The sequence below is a fragment of the Pteropus vampyrus genome, unplaced genomic scaffold (genome assembly GCF_000151845.1).
Source record: "Pteropus vampyrus isolate Shadow unplaced genomic scaffold, Pvam_2.0 Scaffold167, whole genome shotgun sequence".
In the NCBI taxonomy this organism is placed as follows: Eukaryota; Metazoa; Chordata; class Mammalia; order Chiroptera; family Pteropodidae; genus Pteropus; species Pteropus vampyrus.
Window position 1 is genome coordinate 680,146 of NW_011888948.1, and position 19,787 is coordinate 699,932.

Sequence of the window (19,787 nt, forward strand, 5' to 3'; positions counted from 1 at the left end):
TGCCAGTTTAAACACATTACTTTATTAACAAGTCACTCTAAGCATTACGTAAGTACAACCTATATACTAGAGTATCAAACATTGTCTCAGTAAGAAGTTCAAGAGTACATTTAGGGCTATTTTAAAGAATATGAATACTTTGGCTTTCATTATTACATCAGATGAAAAAAGCAATTCAAAGAAGTTTTCATCTCTGTGATTAACAACAAAACCAAGTAGAAAAATAAGTATTAAAAAAAACGATACTCGACTACTCTTTGAGAAATTCATTCCCGTTTTCTTTACTACGTACATACTCATACAATTACCCAGTAATATGAGAAGTGGTTCTTCACCTATATTAGGACCTATTATTTTAATTTGTGCTTTACTTTTAAGTTCATTTTTTTTTTCAAGTAAGAGTGACAGTAAACATACTGAAGTTCTTATTTTGTCTGGATCATAAGCCTACAGAACAGTGATTGTTGGAAATATTACTCATCATAACTAATAATCAAATTAATGGGCATTTATCATCTAGCAAGAAAAATTTTATGTTGCATAATTAATTCTATTCTAATAATTCTAATAATTGGGCTTCAATCGCTTGCAACATGGTCAAGAAAAGGGGACGGCACTTCTAGGTGTGTATATATTTCACCTATCAATGGATCTCGTTCTCCCAACACCACACACACTTAAAAACATTGCTAAAAAAATAGCAGCTGCCGCATCTCTTCACCCTCTTAATTTGGCTCTAAAAGTCTATTTAGGTTCCAAGTTCAGATAGGAGGAACTTCCAAGCAGGAAACAGTAGTTCACTAACAGAGCTCCCACAAATGGAAATGAGTCCATGGGCCAGAGAGCAGAACAAAGCTTTGTTCTTAAAGCAAGCTCGACGGACACACATGACAAAACTCAGAGCTGAACATTCTTACCTTCCAGATCACACTTCATAAGCAGATCCAAAAATCAATAAAGAAGATCATAATTCTGATCCTTTTCTAAAGTTAAATTGTGCTAAATACCACAATTAAAAGGAGAAGGAAATCAAACTGAAAGCTGGTGGTTTCAAATAAGCAAACTTGTGCTGGATTTGGCCTAGATAAAAGAGATAAAGTGAATTCCATTAAGCCCTGTAAGAGAGTTGGTTTTAAGAACCACTTCTCTGAGTCAGATGTAGCAGATCTGATGATGTAGCAGCCATAATTTAGGGAGGCAAGAGTACGTTGAATATGTCATTATTTTCCTCTTACAATTAGTATTTACAGGGGAAAAGGTATGTGTGGGGGGATTTAAACTTAAGTTCTCAGATTTTACCTTAAGAAAATGAAAAGCCTTTAGATAGTAATGGGGATTCTAATTAATAAAATATTCACCTTTGTCCAAACAAAGTTTCTTTCATTAACAACTTTTCACAAACCATTCTAAATTAGTACTCTTTATGTGCTTTAGTCTTAAGAGAAATTTTGGCTAACCTAGAAATTTATCTTTACATAATTATCATTTCAATAGATTAACTCATATTAAACTGAATATATTTTTATATATCATGAAGTTAAAAAGTCCATCGATAGTGCAAACACCCAAACAAAAGCCTCGATCTCAACTGTTCCTTCACAGCAAGGCAGTGAGCTAGCAACTAATGCAGCACTTCAACAAGCCCCAAAGTCAGCATCTCTAACTCATGGTGGGGCCTCTATGTCTGTCTCACAATTCACAAACTACCCCAACTCCTAGTGTCAAAAGCGTTGTTGATATGTGAGCAAGGGGAGTTGCCAAAAACTTCCCCTTTCCAAATTCAGAAATTCCTCTAATCAAAAACCAAACTGCCCCCCCCCCAAAAAATACACCTAAACTTTCACTCCTTTACAATGCTCCAGCCAAACCTACAGTCACATTTAAAATATACATATCTAGAAACAAGAGTTGTTTAAAATAGGTTCAGGAAAGGCCGCACATCCTTCATATATTCCTACACAGAGAACTGTGTCTCAGATATGAAAAGCACAACCTGATGGGTTTTTACCTGCAGAATTATATCACCCGTAGAGCACAAAGGGCACAGCATCACCATCGCCAGTGCCCCAGGGCACTCACACAAAACCCAGCAGCCTTGGCTTCAGTTCTTAAAGGCTCCACATTTACTGGCTTTAGCAATGAATTCCTTTAGCAGGGGGCCATCCATTTGCCAAAACGCTGCAGTCTGTGTAACTTCTGTCAAATGATTGATGCAAAACTTAAAGCAGAATTCTTCTAAATCCTGGACATACACAACAAAAATAAAAACAAGAAGAGGGCCTTTTTTTAATTAACTTTGATTGAATTACCTCTCTCTAAATCCCTCATCCCAAATCTCTCACCCTCCCCCAGAAAAGACAGGTGAGGCCAGAAACCTCAAATTAAGCAAACAAGCGACCACAGGTAGGTGTCAGAAAAACATACTATTTACTCACAACACAGTAAAAGTGATGGTTCCCCTACCTGTCTGACTCTTCAAAACGTGCCCACATGCACACACAGTCTATGAGGGGAAATTTCCACATGGTTATCACATAGACTAGTCATATTCAAAGACAGTGTTTCAAAAAGCTGAAAGCAACTTTAGTCCATATCATATGTTTTACTACAGTCAAGAAGTCAGAGAAAAGAAGATGTGGGTTATTTAGTTTAAGGAAGACCTTAAGAAATAGAAAAGTGATGAAGAGATGTAGTCAACCTAAAATGACACATTAAAAAAAATTCTGAGGATCTTAAATTCATTTTTGTGATCTCTTAAAAATAAAAATGACTTTATTTTTAAAACCACAAAGAATAATACACAACTTCCACCACAGTAATTTCTCAGATAGTCAATATAGGGAAGAATATCCACAGAGACTGGAGTTTTCAGTCAGACAAAAGGAATCGTCAACTACCAACATTCAGAAGGAAAGTAATATATACAAGTATAAACCAGAACAATTTAAAAATCTATTTCTGCCTCACTAATACATCCTATCGCCTCCAGAAAAACTCTACTATAATGTTGTTTGTTCCTTCCAATGTTGGAACATATATTTATTAAATCAATTAGGTAGCTGAAATGTACACACAGACTAAGTATATAAGAGCAAATTCCACAAATACCTCTGTCTCACCTCTTACTTGGATATATTGAAGGTACTCAATGTTCTATCAAACCAGGAACTCAACATTTAAACCATATGGTCTTGGTTTTATGTTTCTAGTTAACCATGAAATAAGAATTTTAGACAGAGTGAGCAAGGGCCCATACAAACACGGACACACCCCTTTTCTGCTTTCAGACCCCTGAAAACAAATACTTTCTATACCCTAAAGATCCCTCTGTCCCTAGCTGAGAGACCTTAAGAAATAGTTATAAACCAGTAGGAGATAAACCCCATCTAACGTGTTTCAGCCAGCTGCTGCCAGTTTTGTTTTCCAGATAATTCAAAATGCATTTAAAATGTTAGCACAATCTCTGGATCCATATTTTTAATAAGAAATTCCCAGTGGGCTGAATGAATGTACAGCTGAATACTCTGCATATTATAATAAACTAAAATGTAAAACTATATAAAACATTCCCTCTCACATTATTAAAGAAAAAGCACTACTCCTGCTATTATAACTCAATGTTTAATAAATAGCTCTAGGTACTAAATTATATTCCACAGGAAGATAAGTCATATTTTAATCTTATTTATCAAAAACAGAAAACTAGTTTATCTATACATAACTTAGGAAGTAACCAGTCAAGAGCACAAAACGTTCTTCAAATCATGTAATGTATCAGATAAAGATCTTTAAATATTAAGTTTTAATTTTATAATTTCAAAATCAAAGGGAAAGAAGAGTGCAATAAATTCTGGCATTGTAAAACCTTATCACTTCCAGGTCTACTAATTTGGAATTCAAGATTTTGTAGTATATATGAAAAATGAGTTGAGTTGTTCTCCGGAGCATCTGAGATCTTGCTCCCTGGCACATGTCATTAGTTTGGTTCAAATAAACTCTAATAAAAATTCAAAAAAAAAACAAAACAAAACTGAGTTTACTCAGTTTACTCATTATACAGATTACCTTGAGTATAAACTTAAGAACTCTTTTACATAGTATAAGTATAGCAATGGTGCTTCTAATTACAAATCAGTTCCTATATCTTTAACAACAGTATGCCTTCCTTTCCCCTCCAATTAGTTTGAATTGGAGAGACTTCTCAGTGTTCAACAAATGCTTAACAGCTTTAAGCGTTAAAAGTCTAACTGGAGAACATGGAAAATAAACTAAATCGCCATTGTTTAAATAAGTAACTGAATCTTGTTTAAGGCAGGTCTATGGAAAAGGAAGCACTGAATGCACTTGGAGAAAGAGAGACTGAAATGTGTTAAGTTCTTTGCATTAGTCGTACAGTGGCATGGCCAAACCGTTTCACCGAGCAACTGATGCCCTGAACCGACTCACCTTTGATGTGTGACTCAGATAAATATCTTTCTGATAATTCTTAAATACTATAAGAACCTACATGATCTGTTCCCCCTCATTCTGCAAATGATCAGATCTTCAATTACCTATAAAAGAAAATCTGACTCTTACTCAACCAATATGCCAACAATAATAGGGCTGCTGGGCTTTAAATAAAACATTTCCAAGAAGGACAAGAATGATCACCAGTAAATGAATAAAATTCATAATATAATGAGTCTTCTCAAGGCTCATGAAATAAGGAAGTAGAAGAGGGTGTAAAATCAAGGGGTCTAATAAGGTATTCTTGGTATTTTAGAAACTGAAGTTCATGTTTGTGACATTTTGTGGTGAAATTATTATGAATTCGGAAGCAAATAGGGTAACATCAGATTTGCTGTAATTAGAAAAAGATCAAAACTAAAAATTGCTATTCTGAAATAATTTATAATTTCATTCTAAATTTTTAAACATTTAAATTAATTATTCTAATCCCTATATATACTCTGAAAATAAGTTGTTTCTCCTTTCCACAGATTTTCTTTAGTAATAAAACAGAACAGAGAATTGATGGTCATAATACCAACATTTTTTAAATGCTGATACATTTAACAGAGGTATCAGGTCCTAAAATCCTGAAGCTAAAATAGCTGGACGCTAAGACTCGTCATGGAAGGCCACTTAGCCATGGTAAGACAGCCTGCCATTGTGTCACAAGCCACCCTTGAGACACAATCCAGCTGGCAAGAGATGGTGAGCCACATCTAACTCTATCTAAACTTGTTAAACTGCAAAACGAAACCCCCAAACCTTAAAGTTAAGTTTAAAATTCATTTTATAGTATATCAAGTACAAAATATTCCAAATCAAAGTGGAGTTTGTTTGTTTGTTTTTAAGAATGTATTTAAATACCTTACACATGGGAAAAAATTTTTTATTATCTACTGATAATAAAAAACTTTCAAACTGGCTGTCACAAAAAAGAAAAAAATGCTGACCATTTTGCTTTAGCAGAGTTTGCCAATATTCGCAATGCAAATCAATTTTGGAATTATACTTCTGGGCTCATATTTACTGCTTCCCACCAAAAGCAACATTATAGACATAAGTTGCTCAGTGAGTAGGATTTTCTGGAAAGTTCTCTAATTTGGTTAAACAAATAATACTTCGCACTGTTTCTCCTAACGTTCAGATACACATAGAAAACAAAAATCTCTTAAAAAGAAACGGTATAAAAAGAAGCATTTAAGTTTTTTTATAATGTGACACAGATGGTTCAATGTTTTACTCATATTTTCTCCCTTGATGTCAATATTTATTCCGATTTGTGCTACAGAATATTTAAGTGCTCCTTCTCCAAGTCCTGCTATACTATTAAAACCAATAGAAAGGTTGACTATGCATTCATAATGCAAATGTTCCATAATAGTCAGCTTACTTTCAAAAATCTTCCTAACTACTGAGTCGATAAATATATTTTTGTTGCTTTTATGTGTGTATATTTGCTTCAAAATTACCTTGTCAAAAGGAGGTATGGAGGAACCACAATAACTTTTCTAGATAAGCGAAGAAATGTGAGAAGCAGGTAGTCTCTAGTTTCAACCCACAGAGTGAAGGAAATGTCATCTAGTAATCCCAAGTTGAACTTCTGAAAATAGTAGTTTTTGCAATTAATTTCCATGTGGCTTAGTAGTAGCTTCCATCAACTAGTAGATATAGTAAGTGGGTTTAATTTTACATTCTAAACACTTCATTTATTCACTTACTACATTTGATAGCATTAAGGAAATAAAATGTTAAAGTACCTTAAACAATTATATAACTCCTATCAGAACCAAAAATATACAGCCTAGATAGAAGTGATTCTTTTCATTTTTGTCTTCCATTTTCTATTTTTTTCTATATTCAATGTGTAGTATTTGTAGGTTTGTTTGTTTGTTTTTTACGTTTTTTAATAAGCACACCTCCATGGTTAGGTATTTCAAATATATTCATTCATTTGTTTAACTCAACATATATTTCTGAATACCAACTATATGCCCACACTGTGACAGACTCTGGGGAATCATGCATTTGTGATATATAATAAGGGACAATTTTTAATATGTTTATATTTAATATGAGAAAAATAAAAACTAGTAAAAGAGAATGATCAGCTGGCATAAAGACTTTATCTGTAAACATTCTAGGGTAGATTTTAGCTGGAAGTGAGGAAGAAATTTCCGGCAACTAGAGTCAAGATGATTGCCTCTGCCCAGGTGATTTTTGTGAGCCAGATCCCATCCCAAGAATAAGAAACTCACTAGCAATGAGGAAGAGTACGGAGAGGCACAAAAAAGATTCTACAATCAATCACTTAATGGAGAGAAAAGGCACCAGCCAATTTAAAATTAGATCACTGGGTGGAAATTAAGTAGTTAAATCTAAAGAAACAGCATTTCTAATAATAAAGCTCATGGTGTCTAAGAAAGAGTAGGAAAAAAAAACTATACTTCCATTTCCTGTTAGAAATAATATCCTTTGATCATTTTTCCATATGTTGAAAGGGCCACAGAGAAAGTCAGCTATATTTGATCTTAACAGATATTTATAACCATAATATAATCTCAAATAAAAATAGGATACATTTGGAAAATACATGACATAATGATTCACTTCAATCTCTAAGTGTGATAAAGATGAAGTCTGTCCTCCACCACACCTCCAAGTCCGTATCTGCAAATCTTTGCAGGTATTTGGAGACATTTTGAACTCCAAAGCTACCTTTTATTCCCTATGAATTTGTAAAACCAACCATACCAGCCTTTAGTTCCCTGATTATCCTCAAAGCTGCCTTCAGGGGGTTCCACAAACATTTATCATCCAGAGCCTACTACGTGCCAGGCACAAGAGAGTACACAAATGAATAAGATACAGTTCCTGCTCGTGAGGAGCTTACAATCTAATGTTGCTTTGGTTCTTAACTCTAAAAAAAATGCACATAAACATAAAATTTCAGACTCCCAAAAGCCCTTTCACTCACAAACTCTCTAGAGATCCATGAATTCCAGATGAAGAATTCAATCCAGTATAAAAACAAATAAAAAGGAGTCTGGAGCAAGTTCTTTGCACATAAATAATTGTGTTATGTTTAGATGATAACAAGAATTTCAGAGCATACCCAGATATAAATCATAAAGTATCCGTGGCTTATGACAGGGCAGAATTGGGAGACAGCAAAAGTGGGTCTTGAAAAAAATATATATATGCTGATTTTGAGAAATACTTGAACTAAAATATGCTGTTTGTTAGTCCAATTAGATATGTATTTCATATTTCGACGTGTAGTACAGCTGCAGGGACCTCAGTTTCTTTTCTTAGTTAAAAATGAAAGGAGAGGAGCAACCATTTTTGAAACTATGAACAGAGAACGAGAAAGCCAGATTTCGTTTTTCAGGGGTCAGTCAGTTCATTGATTCTCTAAATAGAAGGGAAGTTACTCAATGTGGTCCTTGTCTCATGTGAGGAGGAGGAGAGAAAGGAGCACACACGGAGTGAAGGGTGGGTTGAGTTTTTGTTTGTGGTTTTATGTTACCTCTGCATCATATCTGACCGCAGCAGAGAATAATGAAAAGGCATTCTCCACAGTGATTCCTCGCTTGATAATGTGCTGACAAAGTTTTTTCAATCTGTTTTCACAGTAAGATGTTGCCAAATCCAAAAGACCTAAAAGTAAAAAGTGTGGAAAGTTTAATAAAGTTTATGATAATTTCCCATAATTATATACATATATATACACACACATATGTGTGTATGTGTATGTGTGTGTGTATTTCATTTTGGTGCACAGAGTTATGTAGGTAAATCAGCAGAAGTTTCTTAGAAAATACTACTCTGAGTTTTATTAAATAAGTTCTCTTCCTTACTCCTTCTACCTCCCCACCTCCCAAATATACCTCTCTTATATTCACTTTATACAACTTCTTCTATGATACAAAGGAAGGGAAAAAAATGAAATTCCCCCCCTCATTTTGTTTCCAAAACAATATGCTTAATCCATCATCAAATTATACTTCGGCATTAAAAAAATAAGTCCACCGTCAGAAACTGTGTCCATAATAACTACACAATAGTATTTTTAAACATATTTGCTTCAAATATTTTTTTAAAAACTATATAAAAGTCAATAAACCTGAAACTTTACATTTCAATACTGTAAGAAGATGAGATATATTTCTGACCATGTGACCTGGCCAGTCCCAGTGTAGCTGAGGTACCTATAGCATCTTCAGGTGGCAGGTCAACTGCGTCTGTGTAGAGGTACTGGAGAAAGGCACGATACACTGGGTAAGAAAACTGGTCTATTTCTATCACTTCTTTCATGTCCTCATTCCAATAAGACTGAAACATGGATCGAAAGTGCTCACACCTAAAACAGAAGAGCAAAAGATACTTAATTCAGCTGATGGAATCAGGTAAACAAATACTACAGTTATCCTTAACTACTACTACATTTGGGCCTACACACACCAGGATCATGAATCTGTAGCTAGCACCCTAAAAACATTCCATGTGCAAGGATTTTTGTATTTGTCTTTTATGTACACTTTCATTTTTGATGAGCACCTCCTGTGAAACATTAAGAATCACTCACAGAGCCTAGGAGTGCCTAGCACCTCTGCAGTACTGCAGTTTCCGGCTGATACTCCCATTCAGATCAGGATATTTTTGCTCACTTACTTTTTAAAAGGTGTACAGAAATGCATTTTAAACAATGAAATTAAAGGAAATTAAAAAATGAGAGTTCAAACTTATCATTATAAATTCATTTAAATGATTCATTTGTTTTTTGTTTCATGTAAACAGCATACGTTCTTAAACCGGTTTTAAATGTTAACTGGACTGTGGTTAAGCTGATTACTGTTTCATTACCTTACATGATAATTTTCCTTCTTTTCTGACTCATCTTCAAAATGGCCATCGCTCCTATTTTGTTTCTTTGCTTTGCCTTACTCCCGTTCCTCTCCTCCCAAGTCTGTTACCAGTTTATTTATACAACTTGGATAATGCATATTTCAATAAACCTAAATGGGCCTTCTTGTATGTTAACACATACAAATCTACCTGTATGAGGAACTGATTTCCAAATATTAGATTTTCTTAAAGTATAATATACTTTATAGTTTTAAAAAATCATCTTTCCAAATCTTTAAAAAATGAGATAGAGTATAAACAAAATATTTTTAAAATCCATTCAGAATACTAATAGAATGGCTTCACTTACCTAAGAAATTACTTCATCTGAGAAGTAAAAAGAAATGGTTGTCTAAGCAAGGAACAGTAGGTAAAATGATTTAGAAAACTACACATGAAAGGAATAGACTGGTTGCCCACAGGTTCACAGACAGAAACATTTCCAGTCCATCTTTCGATTAATACTTTGGTGCAGATACTTACTTCCTCAAGTAATGAATGACATATGGTGTTTTGGTTCCCTTAAACATGTTATTGTGTAAATAGGTTTTTAACTAAATTTCCAAAAAGACTTGTAAATGGTCACTTCAATTCTCAATGGTCTGATTTTATGTACCTCTTTCTCTGTAATGACAGCTTTAGTGAGCAACGGTCCAATTATTAATAAATACAAAGTTCTCTCCATTCATACAAAAAAACTCCTGCATGTAGCTAAAGAACATTTCTTTAATTGGGAATTAGATGTCCTTCAGGCGAGAAGTCCAGCATTCCTGACTATGAGAATTTGCTGCTTGGGGAAAATGAATCTTAAGAGTAAAAGAGGGCTTTCCCCTGACAATCTTTCGTATTTTTTGACCATGCACACACATTTTTTTGGTGGAAATAAAATTCACAGGATCCTTCATTCACAAACAATATAGACAAATACTTATACTACTACATTGTTTCTTCGAAAAGGCACGTGTGTACCTGCATATTCACATGTATGCACAAAACTCTTCAATAATAAGTAGAATATTACTATCTGCAAAAATGTCAAGTTGTGCCATTTCTCTCTACTGCCAAGGCTATTTCTTATCAGTTCCCATCTTATGGAGTAACAAAGAAACAGATGTTGCAAAAAAGAAAGTAAAGTTATTGATGTTTCAAAGTTCATGCAAAAAATACCTGATTTTCAAAACAGCTTTATGGACATGGATATATTTCCCATCAATTCGAAACTTTAGGTCGGCTGTTTCTGGACTGTCAAATTCTTTCTTCAGTGACTCTGAAACTGTTAAAAAGTCTTCATGCTCTGAAGGCAACGAACACATTATTAATACCGGAAGCTCAGGAAACATACTCGAGACTTGAAAGACTTCAAAAATATAATCACTAGCATTATGGATAATTCCATGAGATTTTTTTTCAAAAGAGTTCATGCTTTACTTGTATTAAAATACTTCATGCTTCACAGTATTAAAATCAGTATCGTGAACCTATACACCACCAAAAAATACATATTTGGAAAGGCCAAATACCGATCTTATTACATACTAAGCTAGACACTAGAAATATGTTTGTTTGTTTGTTTTTAAAGAAAAAGTTATAGGTAGTCCATGATTATGTAACTACTTGCTCAAAACTTGAGTGGTTCTCTTCCAGGGTTATGAACTGACTGATTTTCCTTTACAGGAACACTAAGAACACCTTTGCCCTGCTTTGGGGTAGTTGTAAGAGGTTAAGTATATTCTACTCAAAGAGTCCCAAGAAACAAACTCACCACTTAAGTGGTGATGCTAAGCAGTCTGTTCTCACGTAGAGACATCTATAGCTCCCCAACACCCACACAATGCAGAGCTCTCTTGGCTCTGGAGGAAAGGTCGACGATCTCTCAAAAATCAAGCTTTCCCTGACCTGTGACGTGTATTACCAGTGAATTGAAGGACATAATTACGATGGGCAAAAAGTCCAGGAGTCATGATCGCTACCCTACCCATCTGAAAAACAACTTCTTATTAGTGTCTCAACTTCTGCATCTAGTTGAAATAATCTTTTTCTCCTTTGGTTTCTGGCAACAAAAATAATACCTCCTTTTGGAGAAGAAATATTCTTCTGAGGTGTGAATTCACCATCTGACTTTCTTCCTAACACTCAGCTGAGATCATAAATTGAGAAGAAAATAACACTTATGGCTTTTAATAGATGAAAGGGAGAGAAGCCATTTTGGAGATATATCCAGTGACCATATTTTTCCAAACTTAACATTAAAAAATGTTAGGACACTTGTCTTGAAACGGATGCCTTTTCAGGATTAAGACTTTAAGGTGTGAGAAGCTGGGGAAGCTTTTTATAAACAGGTCGTGTTAAGTAGTATGTGGGAATCGGAAGATGTAGATAGAGAGCTTTGGCTGTGCATGGTACATATGTGTGACTATGGCCCAGTAATCCCATTCTGGGAACTAAATTTTTTCTAATTGTAACATTCACTATAAAAAAATTACTATATTATAGTTAAAAAATCTAGAAATATAAAATTTGCTTCACTTTAAGTTGAGCAGCTTAAGTCTTCCTAAATATGCTCTTGCCTGTGAGACCATAAAGTCTGGTCACCTGATGAAAGGACTGCTCCAGCTGTCTGACATACCTAGCATGACAGGTATTACAAGGCTAGCCTCCAGTATCAATTGCTAAGCAACCCAAATCCCTTGGATATTAACGTTCAAACACAGAGTGTCATGACCCAATTATGCCCTGTTTATATAAACAAAAGAACAGCTTAGAAGAAAGACACTGGTAAAAAGGCAGAAATGAATAAGAAATAAAAGAAAAAGATTAAAATCTCTGTTAATGGCTACTTGGCTTTATAACATCTTAATACTTTCGATCAATAATGAACTCTTAAAGAAGACAATATTCATAAAAGGAACAGATTATGTAACCAAAGGTCACTTTGAATTCCACTATCTTTTATAATAGCTCTGTTTTGATGACTTTCTAAAATAAAAGTATTTGAGATTGGTTGAGAGAAAGAGAGAAAGTAGGGTTAATACATCATCTTAAAAACTACAAGTTTGTCACTTTTTTTTAAGTTCATGTTGGGGTCATATTTTATTGAATTATGTAATAAATTTAGTATAACAACAAAAGACTTAAGAACAGGTTACTCAAACAAATATTTGTACATGAATGCTCTTAACGGTATTATTCACAATAGTCAAGAGGTGGAAACCATTTAAATGCCCATCAACAGATAAATGGATAAATGAAATGTAGTATTTACATGCGATGGAATATTATTCAGCCATAGAAAGGAACGAAGTACTGATTCACACAACATGAGGAGGCCTCAAACACATTAAGTAAAAGAAGCCAGACACAAGAGGCTGCATGTTGTATAATTCCACTTATGTGAAATATCCAGAATAGATAATCCATAGAAACCGAAAGCAAACTGGCCCCTGGCTGTGGAGAAGGGAGAATGGGGCGTGACTGCTTTAACATTTTTTAAGGGGATGAAAATGTTTTAGAACTTGATATAAATGGTGGTTGCAAAACATTGTAAATGTACTAAATACTTCTGAATCGTACACTTTTAAACCGCTGATTTTATGTGTGTGAATTTCACCTCAATTAAAACGAAAGCACTAAAGAGGAGAAAATCATAAATCCACATAATGTTTTACAACATATTAAGCAAATCTAATATTATGTTATGCAAATCTAATTTGGGGAAAGATATTAAAGTTAATGGAGAATAAAACATTCTAGAACCTAAAAGAGACCACAACCAGCAAATATTCAGGAAAACAGGTCAGTTGACAGGACCAATGGTCCTCGGTGGAAGTAGCCCTGAGCTTTCTCACCCACAGAGAGGAGGCGCCACGAGACAGCGGGCGTGGCAAAGCAGGCGAACACGTCGTCCGTGCAGGAGAAGCTGGTGAGGTGAGGCAGGATCACCGACTGGCCCCGGCACTGGCCCCACATGTACACGTGCCCGCCCTGGGTCTTGGCGGCAGATGTGTGGGCAGAGTGGCAGGCCGCAATCTCTACTACCCTGAAAAATTTAAGAAAAATGCATGCCATTTCTAAATCAAGAAGCCCACAGCACATTGCACAAGGTAAATAAAAAGTTCATGCTTGTAACATCTCAAAAAATAGCTCAAGATCAAGGGACATTAGCGATCAAGTCATATAGACAAAATGAAAAGACTGGAACAAGAGCACTGTGTTTGTCCCTTCCTGGTTGCCCCACTTCTTATCCTCGCCCCATTCTCAGTGAGGATAAATAACACGTACTGTTGAGGAAACCTGGAAAAAGGGACTAGAAACCAAAGTAAATGAGCAAAGTGGACTCTGACAAAATGTCCTGATAGTCCTGGGGGCTTAGACGGTAGGGAGGGAAAAAAAAAAAAACTGTCTTCAATATACCATTTCCTTACAAATACAACTTTTTCTCTCATCTCCTACCAGAGCTCAGACCACTCGTCAGGCTGATAAGCACTGGTCTAGGGGTCATGCACTCTGAGGATCCAAGGCCAAATGGACATCAAGCCAAACTTATATTTCTCAGTCTGCTTAGGCAGGGTCCCAGAATTAGAAGTCACAATTTGGCTGAAGAAACATTAAGTATCTATTCCAGTAACACACATAAAATCAAATCAATATTTAAACAGATAATGTCCTTTCAAGGGCAGATTTTATTTATTTAAAAGTTGTTTTAGTTGGCTCAAAGGGGAAGTTTGTACTTCGACAAAGTGATACACCCTATTTTACTTCCCTACTAAATGGGCAACAAGAAGTCTATAGGAATTATACCAAGATGGATTAGTGCCTATCAATCACAGGAAGTTATTTTAGAAAGCTGTGGAAGAATCATATGAACTTCATGTTCATTCTGATTGGTACTCAAACTCTTAATTCAAAATGAGAGTGTTAATAAACAGAAGAGTTACAAAGCCAAACACCACAGCTCCAGCACACACAGTCCCAAGTCCGCAATGCACACACAATTCCAAGACATTGTACAGCCGAGTTACCTTTCTTTCTCCACCATGATGTGTACTGGGTTTAGCAGGTTATTTTTATTGCCAGTTCCCAGCTGCCCATACGTGTTAGCTCCCCAGGCATAGAGCAAGCCCTCATCTGTTAGTGCGAGAGTGTGTGCATAGCCGCAGACAATCTGCAAGTAAATTTAAATGGTTACCATAAACAGGAAAACAGGAAGGATAGGGAAAACATCTACTTAAAGATTACAGCCAGCTTCTGCAAATGCCAATTCATCATCACGTGTGGACTAACATTTTCTGGAACATTAAAAAAGCATTAGAAAAGCCTAAACCTGAGACTACTGAATTTTTCCAACTGCTTTTTTTTACTTGTCAAGACTGATGTGCCACCACCTTGGTGTTGCTTCGCATCATCGTAATTTAGGGAAGATATAATATTAAATGTGGAAGATGAAGGCACAAGGCATCAAAAAATTTATTGAAGAGTAAATCCCCAACATTCCTCCAGGTCAGAGCAGGGAAGAAAGACAGGGATCAGCAGCTGAGAGTCTACCGCACATACCTGGTTCACGCACACGCTGTGCAAAGCTGCCACTCTCACAGGGGTCAGCTGATTGCCATTGTTTCCCAAGCCCAGCTGACCATTGCCATTGTAACCCCAGCCATACACCTTAGAAAGAGAAAGAGAGAAAACGGCCTTTTAAAATTGCCAGTAAGAAGGAATAAACCAATCAGGCACACTTTTTTTTTTTTTACTTCCAACACCCATATTCTACTCTGTGTGACCCTGCACTGATCCCCAAATAGACGACATCGTAGGGAAGGGAATGAATGACAGAATTTGGCATCAGTTGGGTAGCCCTGGGCAAGTATTAATTCCTGTTTTCTATGGAAGGAAGCTGAGGTCATTAACAATGATTAAGCACCTACTGTATGTCAGGACATTGTGAAACGAACTAGGAATATGTCTTTGGTCACAGTTTAACAGGAGAGATGAACATATGCAAATTTTCCGCAGCTAGGTGTCAAGTGCATAATAGTGATATAATCAAGGCATTACTGGAGCAGAGAGGAGAAAGGATTTAACTATAGGAAGAAGGCTGAGGAGATGTGAACAGAGCTGAAGGATAGATGAGGGCCAAGGCATTCCAGGTAGAGGGCACAGAATGTGTTAGAGGCAGGTGGGCCTGGCTGGACTCATCTGGGATAGTGCTAGGAGAAAAGACTAGAAGGAAAGGTCAGAGAAAAGGGGATAAATGTACCAGGGAAAATGGAATGCTTCAATGGGTCTTTCACGGAAATATTTCAAAACAGAGATTAACACACTTAAATTTTCACTTTGGAAAGCTCACCCTGGCTGCAACAGGAAAGGTGAGTGGAGTGTGTAAGACTAGAGGTGGGAAGGCCATTCAGTAGATAAACTGGTCTCTCATAAGCAACTAGGTGAGCTCTGATGAGGGTCCAAAACTAGGCAGTGACAGTGGGGCCAAAAGAAATGGAATGGATAGGAAAGAGGTTAGAGAGGGCGACGTGAGAGAATGTGGTGATCCTTGAGATATCTGGAGTGAGAGGGGACTCACCAGCTGAAAGCAGCAGGCTGGACATCGGTTCGGCAGGAGTGTTAAAGGTTTAGAATAGCCAGTGTAGGACACAGGAAAAAGAACAGACCAGAAACAGACAAAAAGTCTAGCTCAAATTAGAAACCTGAGATGTGTGGTGGCACCACGCCCCACGGCAATGCAGGGCAAACAGGCATCAGCTGGGACTTTTCAGGGCAATGTGACAGAGGGGGAAAAGGGGACATGGACTTTCAGGTACTAGCGAGAGATAGTAGGAAGCATTTTCAATGTCAGAAGTGTAACAGGTTAAAATTTGGCAAAAGACATTAAAATTTTAATAGCATACACCCTGACCCAGGAATCCTATCTATGGGAACTTATTCTATACAAATACTTGCTTATGTATGTGTACAAAGATACACACAAACAGTAACACAGAAAATCAACACAACATTGTTTATAACAGCAAAAAATTAGAAACAAGTGAAATGTCTATCGTAGAGCTCTGGACATGAGTCATCCACGCAAGGAAAACTAAGCGACCGTTAGTATATGAAAAGCAGCTACGAATGGTTTGAAAATAGACTCGGGTAATCACATGTTGTTAAGCAGGGATGTTAAATAGCAGAGAAAGGCAGTAAGTATAATAATCCCGTTTAAAAAAAGGTAATTATATTCATCTATATATAATTGTTTATAGAGAAAAGTCCAAAACAATATAAAGCAAGCTACTAACAAGAATTAGGGGAAAAAAAAGAATGGGGAAAAGGTATTCACTGTTAACTTTATATGTTTCACTTGTTTTCCTTAGTTAAAACAACCATATAATAATAATAATAAATTAGTAACAGGAATGGAGAAGGTTATAAAACAATCCCAAGGAATTCTGAAGTCACCCAGGATATCAGGATTGATTCAAAAAACAAGTTGACATAGGTGAGCATTCAGTAAACAATAAAGCACTCTAGCACCCTAATACATGATTCCATATGTCTGTGTCCAAAGATCAAGTCTGGATAATTTTTGTATGCTAAGACTTGATAGGTGGTAACAGGCTTATTTAAATAGCTAACAACTATCAGAACAAACAATTTTGCTTTTGCAAGTTGCTTCTTCCTGCGAGCAAACATTCCAGACGTGGGCAGGTGGTTCCACAGAGACATCATGCCCAGTGAAGTCACTAACCACTTATGAACCTCATCAGCTAACTTTCAAGAGTGCACAGTTGATTTTTTCCATTGGAAGAATAACATATACCAAATTCTTTAATCAATTACATTAAAGCACAAACAAACAGATACCTGTAAGCATTAAGGTACTTGGATCTTGCGAAAAAATGACATTTAGACACATTAGAATCTTTACCTACAGATAAATCTTGGAATTTAAAAACTCGTACTGAGGAGCAAACAACCTATGGTTGGTTACTCCTCAGTTGGTATCAACAGAGCTGTCAAAACAGAGTGCTCTTCCTTCCACGACCTAATACATGCACCTCATGAAAAAAAAAAAAGACATTTCACTGAGAGAGGAGGTAGGAGGAGAAAGGGGAGTGTAGACAGAGCTCACCTCACCATTGTCCAGAACAGCCATGGACGAGGTCTGACCACAGGCGATTCCTACAACCCTCTTAATATGTAAACAGTTTGTAACTTTGCGAGGAGTTGGTTGATTTGCTGTTGATCCTGATCCCACCTGGCCACAGTTGTTATAGCCCCAAGCAAATACCTACACAAGACATAGAGGAAAAAAGAAATAACAGTAAGGGTGAAAATTCTACCTCTAACTACAATAATAATCATAAAATAAAAATAAACCCACTTGACCGAGTACTTACAATGTGCTTTATATGCACTAAACCTATTTAATTTTCATAATAATTCTGTAAAGTGACTCTAGGGTAGATACTATTGTCATCACCATTTTACATATAGAAATGGAAAAACAGAGAGATCAAGTGACTTGCTTGGGGTTCCACAGTTAGTGAGCAGTGGATGTGGAATTCAAACCCAAGTATGTGCTCTTAACCACTATGCTGTATTGCCTCTATAATTATGGCAGCTACATAAGGTTCTATATCTGGCATCAATAGAAAATGAAGTATATGCCACATAAGTATCAGGAATATGAAAAATTTGCTTAACTCCTTGGCCACAAATATTCTTTTTTTCATGGAAACCTTTTGAAAGCATACTATGCTTTTCCCTGTCTCACTAGTCACCAATACTGGCCATTATGTAACCTTTCCTAATGACTTGGGACCATCGTGATTATAATTATTATCAATCATAGTTCCAGGTCATAACACAGTAATGCTCACAGACACTGAGGAGACATTTATCCCCACAGAAATGACACCAAGTTGTTAGGCTACTCTTGGTAATATTGTGTCTGAGTTCTCATTTGCCGTCAGCTCCAGGCACCTCTCCTCCTCAACTGCATCCTGCTTATTACTTTTGGTCTGTGATCTGTCAAACCTGAAAACCAGATATCTAATGGAGAAAGACACAAACAGATCTCTAAGCTAGTTAAAATCTAGTAGCAAAGATGAGAAACAACCAAAAAAATCACTTTGAGTTAATTACCAACTGATTCTATCAAACAGGAATGTGATCAGAGAAAAGAATTAGGGGAGAGGGAATATTGGCAATAGAGAAATAACTTCAACACTAGGAGAACTTCTAAGGACCCCTCCCACCCGCCTTCACTTGCCTGCAGGAAGTGGTCCTCACACAGGCCGAGTTCTGGCTTCCACAATCCTTCTTTCCTCTGTCATAATTTTCCCTCTAAATTTACATGTCTAATGCTGCCCAAGGCAACCTCAGTAAAGCCCGCTATGGATGTCTTGAAAGAATATGTGCTACAGGTTCATCACAAAGGTACAAAAGGAATAACCTGCAACACTTCCCTGAAAGTGGGTTCACAGGAATACCTGGTATAATAATGCAAATGTTTAGCACTATTATCCATGGTAACATATACTTAAGGTGAAAATTACCAGAAATCTCAAGTATACAACTTAGCAAGTTATAATTCCAACATTCTTCTGGCACTTCTCAAATATCTCTAGTTCCCTTGCAATGCAGCTACCTATTATTTAAAAAATAGGGACAACAGTTCCATTAACCAAGAAACAGATGAGGAAACTGGATTCTGGGGCATAAGGCCTTCATGCTAGCCCTGGCTCCAGCACATCCCAGCCACGAAATCTTGATCTCCCTGAGCTTCTTTGGTGTCTTCATCCATAAGCCAGACTGCTTGGTAAAATCACTCTAATACTACTGAAGAACTTTAAACAGAGAACGAAATGATCTGATTTGTGTTTCGGAAATCACAGAAGGTGAAGAAGTAATATTGGATAGGTAGACCAATTTAAAAGCTATGGAATGAAAGAGATCATGGCAATAGTCCACGCAGAGGACAAGGCCTGACCTACAGTTATGGAGACGAAGAGGAACAAATGATAGAAAAGATTAGGAGGTAAAATCAATAAGATGAGTAACTTTTCAGGTAAGCATAAAACTTGTAGGGAAAATAAATGAGTGGTACAATACTACTAGAATGCTGGTAAAGATATTTTCTATGACATCATTATATTTACTGAAAAACAAAATACACCTTAAGGGATGGGGTCATTAAAAAAACTACAGAATACTTCCAAACACATCTAATTTGTAGTCTTAGAAAACAGCATGGGACTCAACTGTCTTAAGACTGAAGTCTACTATCATCAAAAGAGTGGTCCTCATCACATAATATAGGCTGTGTTAGAAAAAGAGTGTGTTCCCACAGAGTTTTTAGCTATGTACACAGGGCTACTATGTTCACACTGTACCGAGTT

At 36.3% G+C, this 19,787-nt stretch overlaps 1 protein-coding gene across 1 annotated transcript in view; it reads right to left on the minus strand.

Annotated features, from left to right (window-relative positions):
• RCBTB1 (RCC1 and BTB domain containing protein 1) overlaps positions 1 to 19,787 on the minus strand; it is a 30,117-nt gene continuing 10,330 nt past the window's right edge. The window contains exons 3-10 of the mRNA XM_023536703.1: positions 17,516 to 17,674; positions 14,950 to 15,057; positions 14,418 to 14,560; positions 13,245 to 13,435; positions 10,567 to 10,693; positions 8,703 to 8,854; positions 8,021 to 8,151; positions 1 to 2,242 (exon numbers count right to left, since the gene is read on the minus strand). Of these exons, the coding sequence (XP_023392471.1) occupies positions 2,102 to 2,242; positions 8,021 to 8,151; positions 8,703 to 8,854; positions 10,567 to 10,693; positions 13,245 to 13,435; positions 14,418 to 14,560; positions 14,950 to 15,057; positions 17,516 to 17,674 (1,152 nt within the window). The 3' untranslated portion in view covers positions 1 to 2,101. The remainder of the gene's footprint in view (positions 2,243 to 8,020; positions 8,152 to 8,702; positions 8,855 to 10,566; positions 10,694 to 13,244; positions 13,436 to 14,417; positions 14,561 to 14,949; positions 15,058 to 17,515; positions 17,675 to 19,787) is intronic.